Source organism: Plecotus auritus (genome assembly GCF_963455305.1).
Source record: "Plecotus auritus genome assembly, chromosome: 9".
Classification (NCBI taxonomy): domain Eukaryota; kingdom Metazoa; phylum Chordata; class Mammalia; order Chiroptera; family Vespertilionidae; genus Plecotus; species Plecotus auritus.
In genome coordinates, this window is record NC_137783.1 from 29,711,280 (window position 1) to 29,724,195 (window position 12,916).

At 43.2% G+C, this 12,916-nt stretch overlaps 1 protein-coding gene across 9 annotated transcripts in view; it reads left to right on the forward strand.

Annotated features, from left to right (window-relative positions):
• SGMS1 (sphingomyelin synthase 1) overlaps positions 1-12,916 on the forward strand; it is a 281,456-nt gene that overhangs the window by 239,987 nt on the left and 28,553 nt on the right. For all 9 annotated transcript variants that reach the window (XM_080642210.1, XM_080642215.1, XM_080642214.1 and 6 more), the window contains one exon: positions 974-1,825. In XM_080642210.1, the coding sequence (XP_080498336.1) occupies positions 1,203-1,825 (623 nt within the window). In that variant the 5' untranslated portion in view covers positions 974-1,202. The remainder of the gene's footprint in view (positions 1-973; positions 1,826-12,916) is intronic.

Below are 12,916 nucleotides of genomic sequence, written 5' to 3' on the forward strand. Positions count from 1 at the left end.
ATGTATTTTTTTCCCAGGTTTATGTAATGTTATGTTCATTAATCACCGCTGAGTTTAAATAAGAGGAGGTACATTATTTATATGAAAATTTACGTTGATACTTACATACTTTTATAAAATTTTGAATCTTGCTTTTGAATCTCCCCTGCAGATGTGAATTGGTTATTGCCACATAAGTATTTTAATAAATAGTGTTTTGAACTACAGGACTCAGAAACGAAACTTACAGCTCTTGGATGCAAGCTGCCATTTAATAAAGGGCAAGTTTCTTGACCTTCCTGGAATTTAGTTTCCAAGTTTATAAATGAGGGAGTTCAATCAGATCATTGATTTTACAACTGGGATTCCAGGAAACACCCCCTGGGCTGGGAGTAGAAAGGTGGGCAGAGCGGGAAGACCCTGGCCCTTCACCCTGCCTGTGTTCATCCCAAGCAGCTGCATCGGTAGCTCTTCTATAGATTTGGGCATCCGAGCACATGAGGAAACAGGGATTCATCGATTTTTTTGTGTGTGAAAAAATATAAATGTTGAACCAAACTGTCTTGAAACTCAACATTTCTATCGTATCTGTTAAGTTGCTGTGTGTTATGTACCTTTTAAAACACTTCTTCACCAGGTAGAATGATAGGTTAAGCCAACGTGCCACATTCATTCAGCTTGTCCCAGGAAGCATCTGCACACACAGAACACTGATCCGTACTGAGCAGTGTCCAGAGCACGATGAATTATTTCTTAGAAAAGACCCCATTGAGGAGGCTGTAAAACATTTCCCCTTTGACTTTATCCATCGCTTGGCCCTTTTAATGCTCTTTCAGGGAAGTCTAACCAGGGAATCAGTGGTCCCTTAGACTAATACGTGTTTGAAAACTACAGGCTTTATCGGTAACTGGATTTCCATTTTCCTTATGCTTATGAAGGTTTTGCATTTTGAGGGGGTTGACCAATATCTTGACCTTTTCTCTTGCCCCCACAGAAGGAAGAATCTTGTTGAAAAATGAGGTGAATGAGTGCTCGGGTACTCAAGAACCCTGAACAGCTACATGAGGTGTTTAAAAACTGCCCTGACCATCTTGCTACCCAAGTCCTGTCATGAGGCCTGACAGGATGAGCACGCCTTCGAAGGCCAGCATCCTGCTCTGTAAAAACTCAGACTGCTGACCTGCCGAGAGCAAGCAGGGGACTGCCTGTTGTCTGCCAGTACAATGAAGGAAGTGGTTTATTGGTCACACAAAAAGGTGACAGACTGGCTGCTGGAGAATGCTATGCCAGAATACTGTGAGCCTCTGGAACATTTCACAGGCCGGGACTTGATCAACCTAACCCAAGAGGATTTCACAAAACCCCCCTTGTGCCGGGTCTCCTCCGACAACGGGCAGCGGCTCTTGGACATGATAGAGACCTTGAAAATGGAGCACCACATGGAAGTACACAAGAACGGCCATGCCAACGGGCACCTCAGCATTGGCACAGACGTCCCCACCCCTGACGGCAGATTCAGCATCAAGGTCAAACCCAACGGGATGCCAAATGGGTATAGGAAGGAGATGATAAAGATCCCCATGCCAGAACTGGAGCGCTCCCAGTACCCCATGGAGTGGGGCAAGACTCTCCTGGCCTTTCTTTATGCACTTTGCTGTTTTGTTCTCACCACAGTGATGATCTCGGTCGTCCATGAACGAGTACCTCCTAAGGAGGTGCAGCCTCCACTACCGGACACGTTTTTTGACCATTTTAACCGGGTGCAGTGGGCCTTTTCTATCTGTGAAATTAACGGCATGATCCTTGTAGGACTCTGGTTAGTTCAGTGGCTGCTCTTAAAATACAAGTAAGTAAAGCAAAGCTCTCAGACTCAGTGACTGAGGCGTTTGCCCTGCAGATGTCTAATTCTCATTATTTGGAAATGCAATGTATGAAGCAATGCAATCAAAGCATATTATTCCCCCATTTTTAAAGCCACATACCCAACTAAAGCTCTGGCAGCTTTAATCGAATGCCATGTTTATTGCCTGTTTTGTGCAAGATTTGTACAGAATGGTGAAAAGGATTGTTAGAGAGACTGTTCTGTTTTCACTTCACAGGAAAGAAAACCCTCAGACACCTTCAGAGAGTATATATAGGCTATTGAACCACAGAAAAACCATCCAGTCTTGGTGTTGTTAACCCATCAGATAAATTGTTAACAGTTGGCCTAAGCACCACGAATGGCTGTATAGCTTTTCCCAAGCAGAGTCAGACATCTGGAACCTTAGCCATGCGTATTTACGGAGGTTTCACACAAAATTCAGAACAGCTGTTCCAGAGTGGCTTGGGCTATTGGGAAAATAATACTCTCAGGGAATGACTTTGTTTAGGTGGTGCAATGCAGGTGAACCTGCGTGGCTTTTCACCTTCTAGAATGTGTGGCAACTAAAGCAATATGTGGCTATTCTATTCACATTTCTCGGGATTTTAGTAGGTGCCTCCTTTTAGTTTCCAGTATATCTAAAGTGGCTTTCATGTCCCTAGCTCTAAACTCAGCATAGACCCCCTCAGGCAAGCTGTTTGCTTGGGATGTATAGCCAACGAAACACCGTCCTCTCGTCATTGGTGTATGATTTTCCTATTACTTGGAGATCTTTATGGCTTCCACGCATGGGAGTTAAAAACTGGTTTGTTAAGGAACTGAGTTTCTCTGTAGTAGGCTGTGTTTCATGACCCACAGTATGGATCAGGGGTCCTCAAACTTTTTAAACAGGGGGCCAGTTCACTGTCCCTCAGACTGTTGGAGGGCCGGACTATAGTTAAAAAAAAAAAAAAACCTGAACAAATTCCTGTGCGCACTGTGGGCCTGGGACGAGTCGGCTGCTAAGCAGGACAGGCAGCGGCACCCGGCGGGCCGGATAAATGTCCCTGGCGGGCCGCATGTGGCCCGCGGGCCGTAGTTTGAGGACCCCTGGTATGGATGAACATTAAGAAAATCATCTTAAATCAGGAAAACAAAATGCAGACAGGGTTTATATTGAACTTGACCTAGCAGAAATGATGAATGTTTTCCTGGTATGTTCCTAAAGAACTGTGTTTTGTCAGCTTATAAATTACATAGATGCAAGTGGAAGTAAAAATTTCTGACTCAGCCAGGAAAGAACTCTCTTAACTTGTGTAAAGGAAGCTGTTTAAGTAGCCAGTGTTTATTTTGGGACTGGTTTGGCAATCCTCGAGTTTTAGCTAAATTGGAAATAGAAACTATGATGTGGGCTGCATTTGATTTGATGGAAGACCTTTTTTTTGTTTGCGTTAGCTTTAAGAGACTAAATTGATAGGAATAAGATTTAGAAATATGAGATGCTTCCAGTTTATTAATTATATTCTTTTGGCTGCCAAACTTCAGTTTCTGCATTTGACTTTTAACTTCTAAACTTCTTTTCCTAAGAGCACGTTAGAAATATGCCAGTATTTTTTCTTTAAAAGTCAAAGTCAACTAAATTATGTTTTCTGAGATTTTTCTCAGTGTTCATTGTTTTGTTTATGACAGCTTGTTTTCTGGTTTTCCATCAACATTTTACATGCAAGCAAATAATTTACTGACCCAGAATATAACTTTAGTTAAGTCATACCATGCATGAGTCCAAACCTTTCACAAAACTGTGACTTTTAAATAATTTATTCTTGTTCTAAGGAAGTATCCTGACCATAGGGTTAATTTCTTTAAAATATATCACTTTTTATATTTCTCTCAGCAGGGACTTTTTCCTCATATCTGTTTTGCTTTAAGCTTTCTAATTTCTCATTTTCCTAGTACTTATTGCCAATACTACAGTCACTTGTATATTTGCATTGTTCAGTAGCAATAAATCAGTTGATTTGTGCCTTGGACCAAATTAAGCCAGTGCTGGCCGCAGGCAGCCTGGGTTCCAGCCCAGCCCTGCCCGGCCATGCTGGGTGGTGTGGGTGACTCTCAGCCTCAGGAGCCTGCTTTTTCTCACAGGTAAAAAGGAGCCTCTCAGTCCAGATGATTTCTGTTCTGTACAACTGTGTTTTATTTAGTTCTAACGTGATTGAATGGGCCAATTATGTTAGATTATTATTAGCTGCAGTGTTGTTTTATGTCCAGAAGACATGTAACTAAGGATTCTTTAAAGTGCTCTCTCCCGTTTCCATGTTGATAGGATAGGGACATGGGAAATGGAAGCCGCCTCTTGTCAAGATAACCCTAAACAGCCTCACCCCCTGTCCTCCCACTGGGGTGTATCCCTGGGTTCCCATCGGCCTCCCTGAGATCTGTCTTCAGTGTATGTGGCTCACCAGACATGTAAGAGGTAGCAGGACAGATGCAGTGGGTATTGATATACCGCCTTCCCCAGCTCTCATGCTCGGTCATGTCAGAGACCCCTTGTTTCTGGTTATTTGCCTGTTGCTATGTAGCAGTTTTGTTTATCCAGCATGGCAGGGAAATGGAGACTTCTGAGTACGGAGTATTGTGTTAAACAGGAAGTTCAGCTCTCCCTCTTTCTCTGCTTGACTCTTCTGGCTCTCGACCCTTTTCCCCAACCCCAACCAGGAGGTTTGCCACTTAGGAGGCACGTTGCATACAACTCCTCGAAGGTGAGCCTGTTTGGCCAGTAATCCCACAGGGGAATTTTACTTTGATTTTAAGAGTCTTGGAGCCCTTTAAAAACAGTCAGCCTAGCCCTGGCCGGTGCTCTCAGTGGTTAGAACGTTGGCATGTGCACTGAAGGTTCGCAGGTTGATTTCCAGACAAGGGCACATACCTGGGTTGCAGAGTGTGAGCAGGAGGCAACCAGTCGATGTGTCAGACTTCACCCAAATCGGGAATTCCTTGTTTTAAGAAAGCATGATAAAGACTGTTAACCTTGCAGACTCAGTAAAGACTTTCCATGCATGGCTAAATCATGGCTACCTCATGGTGACAGGGATGGCTAGTGGGATGTTGAGAACGCCTGGTGAAGAAGGCCAAGGACCAGGATTGGAGAACTTCTAAGTCAAGGGTTTTGTAGCCACCAGAGAAATCACTGACTTAGTATGATGGTCTTACTTAGACCCTCAAATTCAACTAGTCTAACACTAGGTTTGTCATTTTTTCCCCAACTTATTCTTCCTCCTATGTGGGCAGAGGGGTTTCCTAAAATCCTAGAACTTCTCAGTTCCTTTTATACAAATGCTGAGTTCTATCCATTCTAATTTCACATTACTGTTACTGGTGGAAGTGGAGTTCTTGGGGCTCTGCAAGGAAAGAATTTCCTGAGGCTCCCACAGGAGGATGGGGTTTTGTGGAAAGTTTTATTGATGTAAAATTAAGGAGTTTCCCCTCCCAGGTCCCATCTCTGTCCATCCTGCCATGGGAGATGTCCCATCTTGTCTTCAGCAGGGCCAAGAGTAAGGCCTCTGCCCATAGTTTCTGCTGCACATTAAAGTCCAGTCCAGCGTTCTGCAGGTGAAGTCTGCGTGGCTAGGCCATCTGGTTTCTAAGGTCACCTGGCCATGGAGAGAACACGGAACACACTGGGGAGTGCGGGTTACAGAGCAAGAGGGAGCAAGAGAGAGGGCACTTTTTGTCAGGGTTTCTAATCTAACCAGGAGCTTCTTCAGACTAAACAATTAACTTTCCAAGATTCCGTGTGCTTCTCATGGGTCCATCGCCTAGCCCAGTGGTCGGCAAACTGCGGCTCGTGAGCCACATGCAGCTCCCGAGCCTCGGTTTGCCGCTCTGTTGACTAATGAGTTTGCCGACCACTGGGATAGGGGCTTAATCACAAGGAACAACAACAGCCTGTAATTACTGGAATCGAGAGTCTAGGTCAGTGGTCGGCAAACTCAGTCAACAGAGTGGCAAACCGCGGCTCGCGAGCCACAGTTTGCCGACCACTGGCCTTAGCCAATCCATTGTTCCCAGGAGACTGGCAAGCAGACACCTCCCTTATGCCACCCGACTTGACTGCGCATGTGCCTATCTCCCCCTGCTCCCAGCAACAATCCAGTACCAGATGGGCAAGGGAGGGGTATTAGTCCCCGCGGAGGAACAATGCTGTGTGGAGCTGTAGCTTCCTGGGAAGCTTCCCAGGTGACCATGCTTACAATGTCTGATTCCCTTTGCTTTCTTCCATTTGTTAATATTACGACCATAACACTACTTCTTTTCATTCCTATCTATTGATGTATAGTGGGTGCTCAGATGGAGGCCTAACTCTTTAGCATGAAGCTCGGGGTTGTTCATAATCTGTCTCCAATCTGTCCTGCCTCATCTCTGGCTACTTCACTCCACAGTATCCCTCAAACCCTTGAAGCTCATATCACGTTCCATTCTATTCCTTGTGTATTTCCTTCACTGCTCAATTTTAAGTTCCTCTAGGGAAAAGTCTGGATCCTATTTGTTACTCATCTTTTACCCCACTTTCTGTGACACAGAGAAAGTGCTCACTTAACATTCACTTATTCATTCAATTTGTATTTATTGAGCAGCCTTCTATGTGCTGGGCACTGATATAGACCCGGGGGTTGCTGCAGTGAGCAGAGGTCCCTGGGGTGCTTGTGGAACTACATTCTGGCTAGGCTAAGGCAGCAGTAAGCAAATGAATACATAGTACCAGGTAGTGATAAGGGAAATGAAGAAAAACAAGGCACACAATAGAAGGTACTGGGGATACTGGGGAGAGGGTTTAGATAAGGTGGTGGAAGAGTCCTCTAATGAGGTGACACCTGAATCAAATGAGGTTGAATACCATATAGGTGTTTGGGGCCAGGGCACTCCAGACAGGAAGTAGGACAAGTGCAGAGTCCCCTAGACTTTACTTGAGAACAGCTGGGGGAAGGTCACAAGGTGTGGATGGTGGGTGGGGTAGGCATTGTCAGCCAGGGTTAAAGAGTTTGGATTTTGTTCCAAGTGTGATAAGTCATTAGAGAAGAATGCTATGAACCGATGTGTATTTTAAAAGATTCACTCTGGCTGCAGTGTAGAGAATAGGGAAGTGTGAGTGGAGGGGGTGGGGGGCTAGGGGGCTGGTTAAGACGTCATTGCTGCTGTCCAGGTGGGAAATGATCATAACCTACACTCAGTTAATGTGACTAGTGAGTAAATTTTGTGCTGGGGTGGTGGGAAGGGATGAACTCTGGAGCAGGGGTCCTCAAACTTTTTAAACAGGGGGCCAGTTCACTGTCCCTCAGACCGTTGGAGGGCCAGACTATAGTTTAAAAAAAAACCTATGAACAAATTCCTATGTGCACTGCGGGCCTGGGACGAGTCGGCTGCTAAGCAGGACAGGCAGCGGCACCCGGTGGGCCGGACAAATGTCCTCGGCAGGCCGCATGTGGCCCGCGGGCCGTAGTTTGAGGACGCCTGCTCTGGAGAAAGCATGGTTCCTATTACACGTTGAGCTGCTTATCTTTTATAGCTACAGTGCTGCCTTCTGTTGTATCTTTTCTTGTGCAAGGTTTTGAGGTCTCTGTGAATCCCTGAATTTTATATGGAATTTAATGGGGAGATGGAATTCACTAACTGGGGCGCTCTCACAACCTTGCTTGAATATATTTTATTGAGAGCAAAGCCATGTTGTGTGCATTTCCTGGTGTATGCTCCTAACTGATGTTTCGTGGATCAGATATTTACCTAAAGGAAGTAGTACAGGTCAGTTGAGGGGATATATTGGTCTGTCGGTGGTGAAATGATGGGAAGAAAAAAGTAAAGGAGCCATTGGATAGCTAGGGTGTGGGACGGAGTGGAAAGAGCTTAGTGATTCAGGCATTGGTCATGGGTAGAACATTCGGGCAGGAACAGTCCTGTAGTTAGGGAGAGACCGGCAGAACAGTGCCTGAGTAGGTTCTTTGCAAATTGATCCCATGTGGAAAGGGAAGGAACCGAGAAGGGAAACGGTGGGGCAGATCCTGCTTCAGACCTGTCATGGCATCTGTATTCAGAGCTGTTGTAGGGGCTTTGCTGCGCACAGAGGAACAGGTGCAGATTTCCAGCGTGGCTTTGCTGGGGCTGCACTCTGAGAGGACTGGCACGGGTGTTCAGATGTTTGGCAGCAGTATGTATCGTATCTTTAAAGACCACTTAGGAAAAGATTCGTTTTGAATTTTAACATTTGATAAAAGCTCTGGCTTTGGAGGCCTTATTTGTGAGGTGGCTATCTGCCAACATAAGAAAGTTTATCTACAGCATTTAGCTCTCTTCCATGAATGCAATCTAATTTCCAAGGACATAATCCTGTGCTGCCTGGGGACTGCTGCTCTAGATGGTAATTTGATTATTTTTGGTTTTTGTCTTAGACTCTCCACTGACATTCACCTTGCATTTTATCCCATTGTAATCCTATCAGTGCTTCTTTTCACGTTACGTTGATTGGATCAACATACTTATCTCTTCCTCTTCTAATCCCCAAGGTAGTTAATAACCACAGTTATTGTCAACATTTCCCCCATTGTGTTTAAGTCTTTGATCGTTGTGATTAAGTAGAGTTCTTAAAAGCCCTTAATAGAGCATTTGATATGAAGCAGGTCTCTCCAGGTTCCTATTCAATAGAATTTATTTTCCAAGTTCCAGAAGAACCTTTCCTAAAGCTGCGTCATTTTATTACAAATTGCCCTTATACTGTGGACCACAAGGCTAGTCTCTAATGGAGCTTCAGGGCATCTTCATATTGCGTTATTTATCAAGAATTATTGAAGACTGCATACTAAGCATGCAGAAACAAAAAACAAACAAAACAAAAACACCCACAGCTGCGGAGAGGTTATCTTCTCAGGAATTTGTTTTCATTTTAACATCTCAGTTTTTGAAAGTGGGTGTTCAAACTCTATCCAAGTATAAAACTCATAAGGATAAAAATTCCCTCGTGTTATTGAAGATTTTGGAGGCATCTCTCCCTTTATTTAATTGGCTAATAAGCGTTTGTACTCCTCTCCAGCAATAAAACAAGAGCTCAGGATGCATCTCTTGCCCTCTTGCTTCTCCCTCTACGTGTAGCTGTGTCTGTCAGGTGCTTACTCAAAGTCTGTTTTCTTCTGCTGTTTTTCATCCATGTTATCAACAATCATTGTCATCCTACTCAAATGGCAGATTCCAAACCAGCTGATAATTTTCTTACATGCATCGTGGAATTTGATCCAATCTCCCCTCAAAATAAGTAGTATGATTCTCTCCCGGTAAAGGTAAGTGAGACTCAGAGAAGTTGTTGACTTGCCCCAGGTACGTTTGGGGGACCGAAGGCACTTCGGTATAAAGCCAGTCTAGGTCCTGGTATAACATCCTTTGGAAACGTGTTATCTTAGTAGATAGAGTGGCACAGGCACCATGTGCGTGGCACAGATGGAATGAAGACAGAGCGGCTCAGAGTTTGATAATAGGGTTCAGGTGTCATACACCATCCGGGTCATATACTCATTTGCTCCAGAAGGGACCTGCCAACCCTGAGAGCTATCACATCTTGCTTCCCACCGTAGTTTGTAGAAAATGTACTTTGTTCCATCCTGAGTGCTTTAACCTCCTGTAACTTCTCCGTGTGACACGGGCTCTCCTCTCTGCCAGTCTGGGAAACCTTCTTGCCAGAGGTTTTCTACTGAAAACTTCAATCACGGTTTTCTACTGAAGACCACTGACCAGGAATGCCCACCTTATTCTTTTCTTCTCTGTCTCTAGTAAGTTCTCTCTTCTCCCATGAATCTGAGCTGTAGAGCCTGGGCTGAGGTCCTGCTTTCTGTCCTTTCCTGGGGACCTTCCCTGTCCCATTCCCGTACTTACAGCCTGGATGTGCGAGGCTTTTGCAGGCCTGTCCTGTACCTCCTTCACCAGCGTCAGTATTTGGAGTGGGGCGGGCAGTCTCGCTAGGGGCTAGTGACAGATTCAGTCCCAGGCTCTATCCCAGCCGTGGGCAAACTACGGCCCGCGGGCCGGATCCGGCTGTTCTATCCGGTTCTCTTGCTCTCCCCTCTGCTCCTTTACTTTGAATTTATATTAGTTCACACAAACACTCCATCCATGCTTTTGTTCCGGCCCTCCGGTCCAGTTTAAGAACCCATTGTGGCCCTCGAGTCAAAAAGTTTGCCCACCCCTGCTTACTCTTAGCCAATTAGTGATCTTATCTGCTTTCACCTTCTCTAATTTTTACCAATTTAGGTCTCAAGACCTAAATACTAGTATAGTCCTAGGAATTGTAGGGAAAATAGATTCACCCTAAATTCAGTAATTAAAGCAATTTGGCTTTTAAATTATTATAAATATTATAAGGGGAAAGAAAAAAAAAAAACAACAACAAAAAAAACAAACACCAACAAAAAACCATAGGTAGTTTTCCTGAGTTAATTTTTTTTTTTTTTTTCAAATTTTTATTAAGGTATTATATGTGTACATATCTTACCATTGCCCCCCACCCCCACCCCACTCCCATACATGCCCTCACCCCCCAATGTTTTGCATCCGTTGGTTACTCTTATATACATGCATATAAGTCCTTCAGTTGATCTCTTATTTCCCCCACCTCTCCCTAACCTTACCACTGTAATTTGACAGTCTGTTTGATGCTTTACTGCCTCTGTAACTATCTTTTTGTTCATCAGTTTATAATGTTTTTCATTATCCCCAAATGAGTGGGATCATGTGGTATTTTTCTTTCATTGACTGGCTTATTTCACTTAGCATAATGTTCTCTAATTCCATCCAAGTGCCTACAAATGGTAGTAATTCCTTCTTTTTTACGGCAGCATAGTATTCCATTGTGTAGATGTACCATAGTTTTCTGATCCAGTCATCTGCTGATGGGCACCTAGGCTGTTTCCAAATCTTAGCTATTGTAAATTGTGCTGCTATGAACATAGGGGTGCATATATCCTTTCTGATTGGTGTTTCTGGTTTCTTAGGATATATTCCTAGGAGTGGGATTACTGGGTCAAATGGGAGTTCCATTTTCAGTTTTTTGAGGAAACTCCATACTGTTCTCCACAGTGGCTGCACCAGTCTGCATTCCCACCAGCAGTGCACGAGGGTTCCTTTTTCTCCGCATCCTCGCCAACACTTGTCGTTTGTTGATTTGTTGATGATAGCCATTCTGACAGGTGTGAGATGGTATCGCATTGTTGTTTTGATTTGCATCTCTCGGATAATTAGTGACTTTGAGCATGTTTTCATGTGTCTCTTGGCCTTCCTTCTGTCTTCTTTCGAAAAGCTTCTATTTAGGTCCGTTGCCCATTTTTTTATTGGATCATTTATCTTCTTTTTATTAAGTTGTATAAGCTGCCTGTAGATGTTGGAAATTAAACCTTTATCAGTGATACCATTTGCAAATATGTTCTCCCATACAGTGGGGTTTCTTGTTGTTTTGTTGATGGTTTCTTTTGCTGTGCAAAAGCTTTTTATTTTGATGTAGTCCCATTTGTTTATTTTCTGTTTGGCTTCCATTGCCCTAGGGGCAGTATCACTGAAAAAGTTCTTTTGGCAAATGTCTGAGATTTTGCTGCCTGTGGATTCCTCTAGTATTTTTATGGTTTCCCGTCTTATATTTAAGTCCTGTACCCATTTTGAGTTTATTTTTGTGTATGGTGTAAGTTGGTGATCTAGTTTCATTTTTTTGCATGTATCTGTCCAATTTTCCCAACACCATTTATTAAAGAGACTGTCTTGACTCCATTGTATGCTCATGCCTCCTTTGTCAAATATTAAGTGCGCATATTGGTTTGGGTCGATATCTGGATTCTCTATTCTGTTCCATTGATCTATATGTCTGTTCTTGTGCCAGTACCAGGCTGTTTTGATGACAGTGGCTTTGTAATACAGCTTGAAATCTGGTATTGAGATCCCTCCTACTTTATTCTTCTTTCTCAGGATTGCTGTGGCTATTCGGGGTCTTTTTTTATTCCAGATGAATTTTTGGAGAGTTCTTTCTAGGTCTGTGAAATACGCCGTTGGTATTTTAATGGGGAGTGCATTGAATCTATAGATTGCTTTGGGTAGTATGGACATTTTAATGATGTTGATTCTCCCAATCCATGAACATGGTATGTTCTTCCATCTGTTTACATCTTCCTCTATCTCTTTTTTCAGTGTCCTGTAGTTTTCCGCATATAGGTCTTTTACCTCCTTGGTTAGGTTTATTCCTAAGTATCTTAATTTTTTTGGTGCGATGGAAAATGGGATTGCTTTTTTAGTCTCTCTTTCTGTAAGTTCATTGTTGGTGTATAGAAATGCCATAGATTTCTTGGTGTTAATTTTGTATCCTGCTACATTGCCGAATTCATTTATTAAGTCTGTTAGTTTTTTGATGGAGTCTTTCGGGTTTTTTATGTACAATATCATGTCATCTGCAAATAAGGACAGCTTTACTTCTTCTTTTCCAATTTGGATGCCTTTTATTTCTTCTTCTTGTCTAATTGCAGTGGCTAATACTTCCAGTACTATGTCAAACAGGAGTGGTGAGAGTGGGCATCCCTGTCTTGTTCCTGTTCTTAGGGGAAATGGTTTTAGTTTTTGCCCATTGAGTATGATGTTAGCTGTGGGTTTATCATATATAGCTTTTATGATGTTGAGGTATGATCCTTCTATTCCCACCTTGTTGAGAGTTTTTATCAAGAAAGGGTGTTGGATTTTGTCAAATGCTTTTTCTGCATCAATTGATATGACTATGTGATTTTTATCTCTCAATTTGTTTATGTGATGTATCACATTTATTGATTTGTGGATATTGAACCATCCTTGCATTCCTGGGATAAACCCTACTTGGTCATGGTGTATGATCTTTCTGATGTACTGCTGGATCCTATTTGCTAGAATTTTGTTGAGGATTTTGGCATCTGCATTCATGAGGGATATTGGCCTGTAATTCTCTTTCATTGTGTTGTCTTTATCTGGTTTTGGTATTAGGGTGATGCTGGCTTCATAGAAGGAGCTTGGAAGTGTTCCTTCCTCTTGAATTTTTTGGAATAGTCTGAGGAG